The 14,865-nt window shown below is 38.1% G+C and overlaps 3 protein-coding genes across 4 annotated transcripts; 2 read left to right on the forward strand and 1 right to left on the reverse strand.

Moving 5' to 3' along the window:
* The first annotated feature begins 1,271 nt into the window (after nt 1–1,271).
* On the forward strand, nt 1,272–2,995 carry LOC104886533 (F-box/kelch-repeat protein At3g06240). 2 transcript variants are annotated; one of them, XM_048639056.2, is made up of 3 exons: nt 1,272–1,414; nt 1,636–2,119; nt 2,231–2,995. In XM_048639056.2, the coding sequence occupies exons 2-3, from the start codon at nt 1,653–1,655 to the stop codon at nt 2,790–2,792; spliced, it is 1,029 nt and encodes a 342-aa protein (XP_048495013.1). In that variant the 5' UTR covers nt 1,272–1,414; nt 1,636–1,652; the 3' UTR covers nt 2,793–2,995. The 2 variants fall into 2 exon arrangements, with proteins under 2 accessions (XP_048495013.1, XP_010669281.1); XM_010670979.4 differs by having other exon boundaries at nt 1,636–2,995.
* Nucleotides 2,996–5,025: 2,030 nt separating this feature from the next.
* LOC104886637 (uncharacterized) lies at nt 5,026–5,451 on the reverse strand. Its single transcript, XM_010671110.1, has one exon. The coding sequence runs from the start codon at nt 5,449–5,451 to the stop codon at nt 5,026–5,028; it is 426 nt and encodes a 141-aa protein (XP_010669412.1).
* A 2,163-nt stretch (nt 5,452–7,614) lies between these two features.
* LOC104886534 (COP9 signalosome complex subunit 5a) lies at nt 7,615–14,851 on the forward strand. The gene is made up of 6 exons (XM_010670980.3): nt 7,615–8,159; nt 10,634–10,915; nt 10,997–11,144; nt 11,357–11,439; nt 14,368–14,445; nt 14,557–14,851. Exons 1-6 carry the CDS (start codon nt 7,713–7,715, stop codon nt 14,641–14,643), a joined length of 1,125 nt encoding a protein of 374 aa, XP_010669282.1. The 5' UTR covers nt 7,615–7,712; the 3' UTR covers nt 14,644–14,851.
* The last annotated feature ends 14 nt before the right edge of the window (nt 14,852–14,865 follow it).

A 14,865-nucleotide genomic window follows, 5' to 3' on the forward strand; every position in this document is an offset into this window, starting at 1 on the left:
TTGATAAACTATACGTTTCAATTGTTTGTGTACATAAATTATGGGAACAGGTGTTATAATGGCTAAAGGTCAGTACCAAATAAGGTACGGTATGAACAACAACAAAAGCCATTGGAGGATAGGTGATCTCGTCGGGTGGGTGAAGCCCAACAAATAATGAATTGGGGACATTTCCTAGTTAAGGCTTGCAAGCACAAAAATTTAATGGTGGGGTGACGAATAGGGAGCCCATCTCTACTCGTGTTAGCTTTACCCCAAATAACTAAACACCTCATACCTAAAGGGTTTTTAAATGATCTAGGTGATAATCATCATGATATAAATTCTTAATTTAAAGCGTTTGTGAAGGATTAGTAATCCTGTTATTTTTAGCAAACACCTTACACGCGATATGATTTTAGCATAAATTGCATATAAATGGTCTTAAGCCACTAAAAATGAATTTAGGGGTGAACTTATGTACTCAACTGTTGTTGATATTTGTTCTTAAACCTGTCCTGGTGCGGGCAGAGTTGTAAATGATTGTAGGAAAAATATGAAGGTGGGGGTGACCGCTTCCCTATTTATTATGGTCGTGAAGGATGACATTTCTATGTAAAGTCTTTTATTGTGTGTATTTACTAGTTGAACTATGTCTTTATGAAAAGTAACTTATTATCTGTAGTAGATGTATATGTACTTTTTAATGGACATTAAAGTTAAAGGTCGATGATGTTGTAATAAACACATTTCTAACCATTTGACTTTGAGTATTTTGATTGCAACTTAGCACTTGTGCCACGTAACAACTCCAGATGACTAATGTATGTTTTCGCAACGCGTCTAAGGCTATTATGATGCTTTGAATTTCGGGACTGTTACATTATTACTCCCGCCTATCAGTTTATCCCTCTAAGTTAGGGGTGACAATGATGCGAGTTGAGTTCGAGTTTCGACTCGTTAACATTTCGAGACGAGTTTGAGTTGAGTCGAGCTCACTCCAGTCAAGTTTTGACCGAGTTTTGTACGAGCATTAAACGATTCGAGCTTTAACCGAGTAGATTTCGAGTAGCTTGCATGTGTCTCATGTTAAAGCGACAATAAGGTAGAAAAAAATTGAATTTAAGCATTTTGTTATTGATAATTGGGTATTCAAGCTTCTCACGACCTTCCGAGTCGAGTATCGAGTTGCTCAATTCAACTCGACTAACCAACATCTAGAGTCGAGCTCGAGTTGTCGAAATTTGACCGAATTTTGATCGAATCAATCTCTTGCAGCTCGCATGTTATCTCGTCTCATTATTACCCATACTAAAATTTGTTGGCGGCTCCACTTCTACCTAAACACCCCCCGCCAACGCAAATGTATGTTCTTCCTAAAGCTGAGCTTTTCTTTCACTCCCGAGTTCCCAATCCATAGAACAACACCATCCATGTATGATACTTCTTTCTTGCCTATTGTTTCTTTGTATACATTCTTGTATAAATTAAAGTACGAATGTGCTATTTTAAACCTTCTCAGCTTTCCAATTTCCATTGTTTTCCTGCAGTTTTAAATTTGTATTATACTACTTGTGAACTTAATATTATTGCTGAAGTAACACTAAAATCCGCAATCTGAAACTGAAATGAAGTAACGTTATACTCATATTGCAGATTTTAATACATTCTTAATGAAGATGCTTCATCAAGAGATCATAGTTGATATACTAACCCGATTACCGGCGAAATCCATCGGACGATTCCGGTGCGTATCAAAACCGTGGAAATCACTTCTTTCGCAACCCCATTTCATTAAAACTCATCTCAACCGAACCAAACACGACTTAAGAGAAGAATCACTCATTCTGTTTTGTGATGAATCTCAATCTATGTACTCTATTCAGTTGAATAACAAGAATGCACACCATGTGTTCGACAAAATTACTACTCCTGCTACAAAGCTGTGTTTTTACGATCATCACAACTTTGCTTCGACGACTTTCGCTAGGAATATGGCGTCTTGTGATGGGTTGATATTGGTAAGGGATGAGGAAGACAAGTTGGTGTTGGTGAATCCGACTACTAGGGAGGTTAAAGAATTGCCCTGTTCTCCTTATGCTCTTGATCCTGGTGCTAGTTTTACTATGTATGGACTTGGGTATGATTCTGTTAGCGATGATTATAAGGTTGTTACAATTTCGTATTATGATACTGATAACGAGCATGAGCCTGATTGTACTGAGATGTTTGTTAATGTTTATTCTGTTAGACATGGTAGTTGGAAGTGCGCTGATAGTTCTCCTTATGATCATGCTGTTGGTCATCTTGCTGCAGGGGTTTGTGTTGATGGGTTTATTTATTGGTTAGCTAGTCGGAATTCAGATTATTCGTCTGTTATTGCAGCATTTGATTTAGGGGAGGAGAAATTTCGCGAGATGCCACCCCCGAGTTTGGTTGATAGGGAGAAGTTTGTGTTTAATCATCTTGTGGCACTTGGAGGGTGCCTTTGTATGTTCTCTTCGAGTGGGACGTGTGAGACTGATTTTTGGGTTATGAAACAGTATGGTGTCGCGGAGTCTTGGACTAAAATCACGATCATTAACCCTGAGGAGTCGGAGCTTAGGCCTATGTGTTTGTTGGGGAAGGAACAAGTGGTGCTGGTGAAAGATGAGGAGACAGTTGATGAGAAACTAGTGATGTACAATTTGGAAGAAGGAAGTTTTAAGGATATTGCTGTTCATGGCGTTTCAGATCAATTTTGTGTTGGAGGGTCCTTCATAGAGAGCCTTGTTTGGCCTCATTGCAAAAATGGAGATATCAGAGAATGTTAACTTTTCCCTACTAGGGAGTGTATCGCAATTTTAGAGGATATTCTCTCTGTGTTTTTTAAGAGAGCAACAATTATTCCCATACATTTTTTTTTTCTAATAATTAAAATGTAACGTTATTACTCATGATTTTGTTATAGTATTTGTTCTAATGTATTTCTATGCACACTTTATGTTCTTAAGATAGTTGATGACATGTTCCTACCTATTTAAACTTTTAAGACAGTATATACTTAGTTAAATAAGTAGATAGTGAACCAGAAATCTTATTACTTTAGCTTCTTGCTGTATCCTGATTTGCTTATATTTGAATGCAATACTACCAAATCTACATCTTTATGTGTTATCACTTTATCACACAACCCTTTTCAATATTCAGCTAATAGGCTAGAAAGAAGATGGATTCTAAGGTCTTCCATGGTAAAAAATGAAATACAACATTGATACTCAATTCTCAAACAAGCCATTTTAGTAGAGAAATTGGGGTCAAAATCAACTAGCTAGTACAGGAACCCTTCAAAAAAGAAAAAGAAAACCCAAGTACAACATGGTAGTACTCGAAGACAAACTCCGTCACATGTGAAGAATGGTTGTAGAAGGGGAAGTTCTAACAATAAGACCAATATCGATTGGGGACAAGAACATAAAGGAGTTAATCCCTTCGTCATGCTCATGCCTATACTTTTGTCCAAGGAAAAAGCGTCACTTAAGTATTGGTTATCATATTTGTAGTACTAAGTCTAGTAATGGTGTCTCTAATAATATTTTGCTTTGTAATAATTATTGTGTTTCTAATTTTGTAATCCACATAATGCATTAGGTCATGAGTGGTGCGTTTTGTGTTGCTTGAATGTACTTACTGCGAAAAAAAAACATGGTAGTACTCTTTTGGAGTAGCCAATCAACATCATGAGCACCAAAAGTCATATGGCCGGATATCAGGGCGAGGTTATTAGGGGCCTAAGAGGGTCATAGCCCCTGCTAGCACAACCATACCTATAATAAAAGAGGTCCAAATAGAAGAAAAATAGTAATTCTAGTCAAGAGACCCCTCAAAATGTAATAATGAAAAGGATTTTTCGCCAAATGCAGCCTTTTGTATATGCGAGTTTGTTAATTGCAGCCTTTTCATTTCAAACTCTCCAATTGTAGCCTTTTAAATTGAATGTACATTTAAGTTGCAGCCCAATTTGGATTTGAGGCCAAAAATGACGTCATGGTTAACCATGGTTAACCTCCAACGGGAAATTTTATCCCAACCTTTTGAAAAACCCTCGATTTTTCTCTCTCTCTCCTCTGACCTTCAGTTGCTCTCTCTCCTCTTTCTCCTCTGACCTCCATTTTGTCTCTCCTCTCTCTCTCCAGGACCACCATTTTCTCTCTCTTCTCTCCTCTCTTCTCTCTCCTCTCCGTGCTGGCATTTTCGAAAATACGTGGCAATGACTTAAAATTTTGCGGGAAGCTCCACACAAGCATCTTCTACTTCGAAATCTGGACCCATGATATGCCCTAAGTAAGTTGCCCTTTATCTTTTCCATTTGCAATTCTTTAATGGCGTAAATAATTGTTGTTTATTCACTTTGATTCCTGTAATTACTTAGATATATTTTAATGTTTAACCTAAGCTAACATAAGACATTGTTAATTAATGTTTAACCTAAGCTAACATAAGACAAAAGAGAAAAAAGAGAACAAAACAAGGTACTAACCTTCTCTCATCCTAGTCATGTGCAAGGTTAAGAAGGGTGTTAATTTTTATTTTTTGTTTGTTACAAGGCTGCTAGAGATGCTGCCAGAGATGTTGCACAAGCTTCACAGGCTACAAACTTGGATATGGTGGGTTCACAAGCTTCTCAGCTAACCACAACAAGTTCTTCTGGGCCACCACATAGTCCAAGTCGATCACATGATGTCAGAATAGATAGTCTTGTAATGCTTAGACAATGTTATGTTGCTTTTGAACAAATTTGTGTAACCTCGTTTATTTAGAACAATGTTATGTTGCATTTCTTAGTTTGGAGAACAGTCGTTTTTTTTGGAGTTGGGAACAACTTTGAATGCAGGTGAAATTTGGTTGAACAAACACAAAATGTTATTTCATTCCCATTTCATTCATTACATTACTAATTCACTTACTACAACCTTAGATAAAACCTTACATATTGCTAATACACTTAGATAATGAGCATTGGAAGCTCTTACAAATCATAACACTAACAATTCCCCCCATTACATCTCAAGTTAAGATGAAGTACCAAAACAACAATATGGCCAAAAGTGCACATATTACCCAAACCTCACATTTCAGTCCTGAACTAACCCTTGTCCTCTTCATCTTCAACATAATTTTTTCTGTGTCCTTCTTCCTTTCAAGTACAACTGATTCCATCAGCTTCCTCTTCAGCACCTCAACTTCATTGCTTAGTTGTCTCTTGTCTTCCATTAGCCCTAATATTACATCTCTCTGCCAATCTGTTGGGTCTTCCTCATCAATCCACTTAAAGTACTTGCATCCCCTTGTGTTGGTGTCAGCATCAAAGTTTGAGCATGCATATAACCTTCTCCCCGGATTGTCCTTAGTCCAAGCTCTCGTTTTTGAAATGTACTGCCCACAATTACACCTCTTACCATCTTGACTCCAACCTCTACCCTTCTTAAACATAATTCCTGCCACATAAGTATCAAATCATGATTACAATTGCACTTATTTAGGTTTTGAAATCAAAAGCCCTAATGTTTGAGATCAACAAACCTTAATTGTTTCACCCAAAAATTTTGAAATAAAAATTCCTAAAAATCTGTTGTACTAACCTTGTCTTATGATGCGCAACACTCCAAATCAAATGAAAATGCACTGAATTGAAGGAGAGGAGAGAGAAAAACAATCTCAAATGTGTTAATGGTTGAGAGAAGAAACAGAGAGAAAAAAGAGGGAAATAAACTTAAAGCAACTGAAGGTCAGAGGAGAGAGAGAGAAAAATCGAGGGTTTTTCAAAAGGTTGGGACAAAATTTCCCGTTGGAGGTTAACCATGGTTAACCATGACGTCATTTTTGGCCCCAAATCCAAATTGGGCTGCAACTTAAATGTACATTCAATTTAAAAGGCTGCAATTGGAGAGTTTGAAATGAAAAGGCTGCAATTAACAAACTCGCATATACAAAAGGCTGCATTTGGCGAAAAATCCTAATAAAAAAGATAAGTATGCTAGGGGCATTTCGGGAGAGGGTTTTCCCTTACCATCCCCCAATCTCAAAGTGTCTGCCTGCAAACTCAGGATGGGTTAACCTACGATAAATGCCAGTCTGGCAAGGACATTCATCTTACATGGGGTCCCAAGTGGGGGCCCAAAAAAATAAAAAATAAAATACATGTTTTTAATACAAAAGAATTATCATAATATCATAATAAGTGATGATAAATAAATTGAGAAAATGGCTCCCAAAATGCTTATTTCCCCTTCTTGGATTGAGTAACTTCAACGACAAATTAAAATCTCTCAAAGCAATTAATTCAACATTTATCACATTTTCATGAGAAAAACCTAATTTATTGTTCTTCTTCATTGCATTGCCTCATGAAAAACGTATAAACTATCTAATCTCAATTTCCCAACTTAATTCAAACTATATCAAAAAGTAAATGACCTAATTTCAACTTGATTAAAAGTTGACTCAAACCAACCCAACGAATACACATATTAACCTTAACTAAATCCAACCCAAACAACCCACTTAGTATCTTCATATTTAACCCAAAATTCTCACTTCGTCTCAAATTCACTACCCAAAAATAGAACTTAAAAACCCCATTTTGATGGGAATAATCTCACCTTTGAGCGATCCTCCCAAAACAGTCTCACCTTTTATAAATTTAGAATAATCCCACCTTTGGGGTGTGTCTGCTCCAAATGGACCATTTTAACCTATGATCTATTTGACCGGTAAAAGGATTTGTTGACCTTTTCCCCACCAACTCCCCATCCCCACCTAACAGACAGGCAGCCACCCCCACCACACAACCTTCGTCTTTGCCCACCGCCGCTACCCTTTCCCCCCTTTCGCTCCTACCCCCCTCGCCCCTTCCTCCTCTCCTCTCACTTCCTCGCTGCCCACCCCTCCCCCTTCCCTTCTTTCCCCTTCGCTCCATGCCCTTCCTCCTCCTCTACACCTGCCACTAACACCATCCCTTCCCCCCTGGAAGAACAGTAATTTTTCTTTTGAATAATTCAGTGTAGGAAGAAAGAAAAAGAAGGGAGTAAGAGGAAGAAGAAGAGCGTTGGAGGTCTATCGTGAAAGTGTGTGAGCAGGGGGAGTTCGCTGGGGAACCGGGGGGGGGGGTAGGTTGCGAGGGTTGGGCTGCGCGTTAACGGGAGATGCAAGGGGGGAGATGCTTGGGTCTGGCGGCATGGGCGGTGAAGGGGGTGAGCAGAGACGAAGGGAAAGGAGAGGGGAGAAGGGTAACGAGGAAAAAGGGGAGGGACGACAGGGTGGGTAGAGTCGAAGGGTAGGGTGCGAGGTTGGCTGTGGGGGGGGGGGGATAAAGGGGGGAATCTGCTGTGGGGCTGGGGCTGAGGGTTACAGGGGTCGGGTGGCTAGGTGGTGGTGGTTATAGAAGAAAAGAAGCAATGAAGAGAGAAAAGAGAAAACCTACATTGATAAGTTACCAACAGATAATGGTTCATTTTTAATAAGCACATCTAAAAGTGGAATTGATCTTAAATTTATAAAAGATGAGACTGTTTTGAAAGAATCGCTCAAAAATGAGATTATTCTTATAAAAAAAAAAATCCTTAAAACAATGCATCGATCATCAGCTCACACTACGGATGTGTACACTTCCTAATTTGCAAGAACTCCGACTTCCTGAATTCCCCCCTTTGCTCCTCACTTCAACTCCCTCTCTCTCTCTCTGACAGGCTACAATGGACCCAAAAGCTCTCTCCTCGTCCGCAGCAATGGCGAAACAAACCTGGGAATTAGAGAACAACATCGAAACAATAGACCCCACAACCACAACCACAACCACAACCACAACCACAACAACAACAACATCATCGGACGCTTCAGACGCCATATTCTTCTACGACGAAAGCGCACAAACGAAATTTCAGCAGGAAAAACCATGGGCCAACGACCCACATTACTTCAAACGGGTGAAGATCTCGGCACTTGCGCTCTTAAAGATGGTGGTGCACGCGCGTTCTGGTGGTACCATTGAAGTGATGGGTTTGATGCAGGGTAAAACTGATGGTGACGCCATTATTGTTATGGATGCTTTTGCTTTGCCTGTTGAAGGAACTGAAACTAGGGTTAATGCTCAAGCTGATGCTTATGAATATATGGTTGATTATTCTCAGACTAATAAACAGGTTATCTTTTTTTTTTTTCAAAATTTCTTGCTAAACCCTAGTATTTGTTCTTATTGTATTGTGGTTGATTTTAGGGTTCTTGAGGAACACTGAAATATGTGATCTTTGCTTTTCGTTTGCCTCCTTTTTAGGGTGGAATATGGTGTGTTTTGATTGTGAAAATATAATTGTGGTGGAAAAACGCTAATTGTTAGTTTATTACTGATCAAGGGTTGTTAGGGATGAATTTGATGTTTGTTTGGTTGCTGTATTGAGAGAGTGATGAAAACTAGACTTTAGTTTTTGGGGAAATTCATAGAAACAATCCCTGGGACATGATATGATAATAGAAAACTAATAGAGTATCCACCAATTATCTCAACTATGCACATTGCTCTGGTCGAATCTCCAACGGAGCGTGTTGGTGTTGAAAATAAAGCTTGTGCTGGGAGTTTTTCTGATTGATAGTTGCTCACTGATCAAGGGTTGTTGGGGATGAATGTCCTGGGGAAATAGCCTTAATATGGTGCTTGTTTGGGTGCTGTGATGAGAAAGCAATGAACCCTATTAATCAGTTTTTGTAAAAATTAACAGGAATAATCCAAACTAGTGATGTTAAATGCTAATGGTCCCAATTGTCAGCCTCGCCTCCTGTACGATTTTTTATGAAGCTTGTTGACTTGGCAAGTAGAAAATAGTTTTTGAATTCAACAAATTGATCCATCCAATTTAACTTTGATTTAAGTTTGAATTAGTTGTTATATGACTATGCAAACATTATTCTGTAAGTTACTCGAATTAATCAGTCAAATGACTTTCTTCACTACTACTTCCTCCGTTTCTTAATAAGTGCAACATAGAGAAAGTGGGGGAATACCAAGGAATGTAGAGAGAGAAAGTTGGGACCACAATAAAGTAGAGTAATTCAAGTGATGAAACAAAAAAGTTGTGGTCCCCTCTTGCTTTTTGGTGGCATATTTGTAATAATATTGAACTTTTTTTACCATTTTGAGCTTGGTTGCACTTATTGTGACTATTCCAAATAAGGGAAATGTTGCACTTATTAAGAAACGGAGGTAGTATATTTTAGTTTCAACTTTCAACACGGGTTGGTATAGCCTTCCTAAAACGAACCCCCCATGATGTTCGTCAAGCTAATATAAGTCTTTAATATTTGCCGTTCTTGGAGACAAAATAGGTCTTAAGCGTATGCAATATTGATCCATGTAGGGCGAGACTGCACGAGCGAGATGGAAAGAAATATGGTTAGACTATTAGAGAGCAGTGTAAGTATGCGTAATAGTTAGGTGGGATGTAGTAATTGGGTTATTTCATTGTACATCTTCCTCTTTTGCTCTTTTCCCTCCTAAGAAAGAAATCTTTTCTTTTAGACAACATAAGCAATTTTCAGCCAGAGTTTTCACTGGAGGACAGTTTGGGACTATATGTGAAACAAGTGTCTGGGATTATCTGTGTCCTCTCTAAAAGTTGCGACATTATTGTTCATAGCTGGGTTATTCTTCTTGATTTTTCCTAGCCTTGGATCTAAAGAGTTTCCCCTGAAAAGTTTATGAGCTTTCAAGTGATTAATTGTCTATTTGCTTGCCAATTTTGAGGGGCAATGGGTTACAGTATGCGTGTGTGTGTTCGCTTGCGTGTATACTTACTGTGATTAATATATGACGCTGGCTGTTATATCGGCTTTTAGAGAACAGTGATCTTAGTAGTTTTACCTTTTCTGTTGAACTAGTAGGTTGGAGGATGATAGGAAAGAGAGGAGTAACTGGAAGCTGTGAGAGGAAGGATAAAGAAATATGCTCATGGTTTTTGTCTGTGATGTGCTGTTGGAGGGGGATTATTGTTTCAAGGAGGAACTTACATTTTTCCCCAATCTGCTCTACATTTGATTAGGTTTATTTACTGTACTAAAGAATTTGGATCTGCATATGCATCTTTGCTGTAATTTGTAAAGTTCCCTTAAAAATTCCCTCCTGTTAGTACAAACTGTTTGTGATTCTTTTCATGCTTCTGGGCATTTTACTTGTTTAAATGGTGTTCTATAGTCATTAAGTGCTTAATGACATTATGTAGAAGACTAGAAGCTACACAAATTTTCAATGAATATCATGTGATATTGGGCGTTATGTGATATTTTTTGTTGAACATATTTTTAGATTTTTGTACCTGTGTCCATGTAGTATCTTATGTTTATGGGCGTCTTTCATATGCCTTACTTTTGATATATTTGACGGCTTGCTCTTCTTTCATAATTATTATCTTTACATTTTTAAAGCAAGAGAATTTTTTATCTTATTGTAAGGCTATCGTTCTGCTGTCTGCTAATCCTTTTTTTGCTGTTATTTCCTTTAATTGTTTTTTCAGCATATTCATGAACAAAACATTGGGTCCTTCTCTTTATTGGACTAATGTTTCATGTCATTATTATCTCTGTTGCTGCTGAGTCAGTTATCCTCATGCAAACATTGTTTTTCCAGGCTGGACGTCTGGAAAATGTGGTTGGGTGGTACCACTCTCACCCTGGTTATGGTTGCTGGCTTTCGGGTATTGATGTTTCAACTCAAATGCTCAACCAACAATTCCAGGAACCCTTTCTGGCTGTTGTTATTGACCCAACTAGGACTGTTTCTGCTGGAAAAGTTGAAATTGGTGCTTTCAGGACATATCCAGAAGGCTTTAAGCCAGCAGATGAGCCTATCTCAGAATATCAGACCATCCCATTAAATAAGATTGAAGACTTTGGAGTGCATTGTAAACAGGTTTTTGCAGTCCTGATTGCTTTGCTGCGATGTTTATTCTTGGTGCATAAATTTCTCATGTTGTTTTCCTCTATTTGGCAGTACTACTCTCTGGATATCACGTATTTCAAGTCTTCGCTTGATTGCCACCTCTTGGATCTTCTGTGGAACAAGTATTGGGTCAATACTCTTTCCTCATCTCCTTTGCTGGGAAATGGAGACTATGTTGCTGGACAAATTTCAGATTTGGGTAATTTTTCTATTTTGCTGTAATTATGTATTCACGCCTCACTTCCTTTTTATTTAGGAAGATAATTTCTTTTTGTAGTACAAGCCAGAGTTTAAGTTGCTAAAATTCTGTTTTAAAAGCTTCCTGTTTCTTTTATATCGATAGCATAGTATCGAAAAATTGTTACTGGCTTCTCACTTAATGATCAATAATGAAACCTTCATTATGTGTAGCTGAAAAGTTGGAGCAGGCTGAGAACCAAATGGCCCATACGCGTTTTGGGTCCATAATCACACCTTCACAAAGAAAGAAAGAGGTCAGTTCTGGTTTTTTATTTCTTAGGAATTGAATGGTATTCCAGTTTTTCTGCTTGGTTTTCATAGTAATGCTTATTAGTTTGATCTCCTACTATGTTTTAAATTTCAATGTTTCTCCCTTTCTTCCTTTTTCTATATTTGGTTTGGGGGGTGGGAGGGTGGGATGGGGATGGTATAAGCTTGGGTTAGGTGTACCAATCTCAAGAACAGTTTCTTTTTCAGTAATTTAGAATTACACATTGAACAAAGAACTTATTGAATAAGTAGAATATGCAGCACAAAAGTTGAATTTTTGGTTTATAAAATGGTTTAGTTACTTTACTGAAGAAAACATGTTAAGCTCTAGCAAGTAGTCTTCTGGTCTCTTCTATATTCTTGCTGCAAGAAATGAACAACCTATATTATTCTTTCCTGCTGATTCAATAGTATTATGGTTTTGTTCATTACATAGGCAATCAATGATACTTGAAGTGTTTTGGGTTTCTGATTTCACTTACGGCGCGTTTGGTAGTTGTTGATAAATTGTGGTAATGGGAATGAATTTTAAGTATAATTTTATTAGGGTAGCATCCTTAAAATCTACACGGGGAGGCATTTTTTCTCCATGGGCAAGCAATCTCACCCCTAAACTTGTGTTTTTGTCTCCGAGGGGAAACTATTTTCATTATCAGTCATTACCACCTACAAGGTGGTATTGGATGGGAATGAAAATTCAAGAAGGAAAGTGGACACTTTATGATAAATTAGCATTACCATGGGAATGGACAATGATATTCTTCACAAATTTGCACTCAAATTTATTCCTATTACCACCATTTATAACCAACTACCAAACGAGCCGTTAGTAGAACGAAAGGGGAGTAGGAATGATTTTGTGGCAGGATTGGGATTATCGTTGAAGACTTGTTGAGATAGCTTGTACTAACTTGTTGGTAGCAATCATGCCTCTCATATAAGTAGAGGATACATTTTTTTTTGGTGTTATAGATACGTGTTGGGTATCTTAGCATGAATGTGGCTATAAGGCTCTTTGCTGCCTTGCTGTACATCTAGTAAAATTGCATATACTACTGTTAAGTACTTTCACTTATTGAGGGAGTTGTGTTTTCCTTAGATTAGTTGTGGTTAGACCTTCCTGTTATAGCATAGAAGGCTAACATCAGGTGGCTATTTCTCTACTTCTTTTCTTCCTGCATCTTTTTATTAAACGTTACATTGAAGAGGGACGTGAACCTTAGATTGGCTAGGTTTGAGCTTCACTTTCTTCGATGGAAATCTTCATTCTCGATGTCTTTTGTCGCTTTGTTCTCTATCATGTCTATCTCTTGTTTTCTGTTGGTTGTCATTGTGTCTTGTCACCAGTATGATTAAGCAAGGTCAACTGTGTGATTAAGCAAGCACATGCACAACTTTATGCTTTTGTTGGATGAACTGGACATTTTTTTTGTTAACGTATCATTCTTCAGTATTGTACTTTGTATCTCTGTTATCAGTTGCTTTTCTTCTTTTTTTTTTTTTTTTTTTTTTTTTTTTTCTTCTGTTAACCAAGGATGTCTTGGCCTAGTGGTTAAGATTGAGGTACTGTGAACGATAGGTCACAGGTTCGAATCCCCCTTCCCTTTCTTTGTACTTTGTACCGCCTTCGTGGCTCATATGGATCAAAAAAAAAAAATATATCAGTTGCTTTTCTGAAAGTGTACAGGTACTCATCAGTTAACACAAGGTTATGTTTTTTGCATGCTTCTCGGGCTTTACCATTACAGTCCCACTTCTTGAAATAATGCCAAGTGATTGAATTGATAGACTTGGTAGTCTGTGTTCAATTGATAATTGCACGACCTCGAACTTTTGAAGCCCATTTTCTGTTTATAGCTTTCACAGTCAAAAGTACTTGAAACGTCAGAAGAATCTTTTTTCTTGTGGAAATGGGACTGGGAATTTGAGTGTTTACATTGCAAGTTTGGGATCTTATTTCATGAAAAGAATTACAGTACTGGGTCTAAGGCTTCAAGTTTATGGTGGTGATTTAAAGACTTGATGAGGAAAAAGAGTGATGGTTGCTATGTTGCTCGGAGTCGCAGACTCTTCTAATTTCCTCATGAACCGTGTCTGACGCAATAAGATACTTGAACACTTCATTACAAACCACAAACTTGACAATTTTCTACAAAATGGCCAGGTCCGACACCCGGACACCTTATCCAAGTGGACACTTGTAGCCGAGTCTGAGTGACATAGGATGAATGTGAAGCTAACTAGAACATCGAAGGCTTTTGTTGTTAACATGAGAAAGCTTTTTGTCATCAACTGCTTTCCAGCCTAGGAAGTTACAAATTAGGTTGAGTCTGATGGCGTGCGGGTTGCCTGGTCGCTTGATTACATTGTCTCTTGTGATATGCCTGGTGACATTTTTTTTAAAATCCAACATGCACTCCTTAGTCGCTCCAAAAGAAATGTACCATTTTCTTTGTCGTGTTGGGTCATTTGGTCATTTTTGTAGCTTTAGGAGTTAGTCGGTCGTCTTGTGTAACTTGTATGGCTGTACATGTGCTGACCTGGAGTTATGGTTAAGCTATTATATTCGTGGATTCTGTGTGGTGCCTTAGTCTTGGATCAGTATCCGTGCAAATTTCTTCCGTTTGTTTTAATGTATGTGGAATGAAGCTGAGGAGCTCTATACTTGTCACTGAATTTCTTTCTTTTGTTGGGAGACAATGTCTAGCAAAACTCAATATCTGTGAATTGTGACGTGAGTTTCTCCCATTACATTTTGATGGTCTGCTTGTCCCCTAGACAACGGAGAACCTTGTTTAGATGGTTGCAGTCTGTAGCCTATAGAAGGTCCTTGGTGTTCATTTATGGCCAATATCTGCTCCTTTGCTTTTAAAGTTTGCTGTTATTTGGGGTTTGACATGCTTTAGTTGCAGGAAGAGCCAGCACTTGCCAAGATCACTCGTGATAGCACAAAGATAACAGTGGAACAAGTTCATGGCTTAATGTCACAGGTACATATATATATGGTTATTCTGTTTTCTGACGTGCACGAGCTTTTCTATCTCTCTATTTTGACTTGATGACCAATAGTTAACTTTATGTTTATTTTTCCTTTGACATAGGTAATCAAAGACATCCTATTCAATTCCGTCCGGCCAGACCGGTGTCAGGCAGAGTCATCTGAGCCTGAACCTATGGTTGAGGCATGAGAGTATGCATTTAATACTAGCTAATTTCTGGAGGTGTTATCAGCCAAAAGTTTTCTTTTATAAAAGTTTAGATGTAAATCCCATGTTGATTTTGAGCATCATACAAACTTTAGGGTTCTTACACAAGGTTATCAGTCCTCTTTGCATATGGGCTACAATTGACTGCGGATGTATTGGTAGTTAGTAATTAATGGTTTATTTTCAAGATTGTTTCATGTGTGA

The sequence above is a fragment of the Beta vulgaris genome, chromosome 2 (assembly GCF_026745355.1).
Source record: "Beta vulgaris subsp. vulgaris cultivar EL10 chromosome 2, EL10.2, whole genome shotgun sequence".
Lineage (NCBI taxonomy): Eukaryota > Viridiplantae > Streptophyta > Magnoliopsida > Caryophyllales > Amaranthaceae > Beta > Beta vulgaris.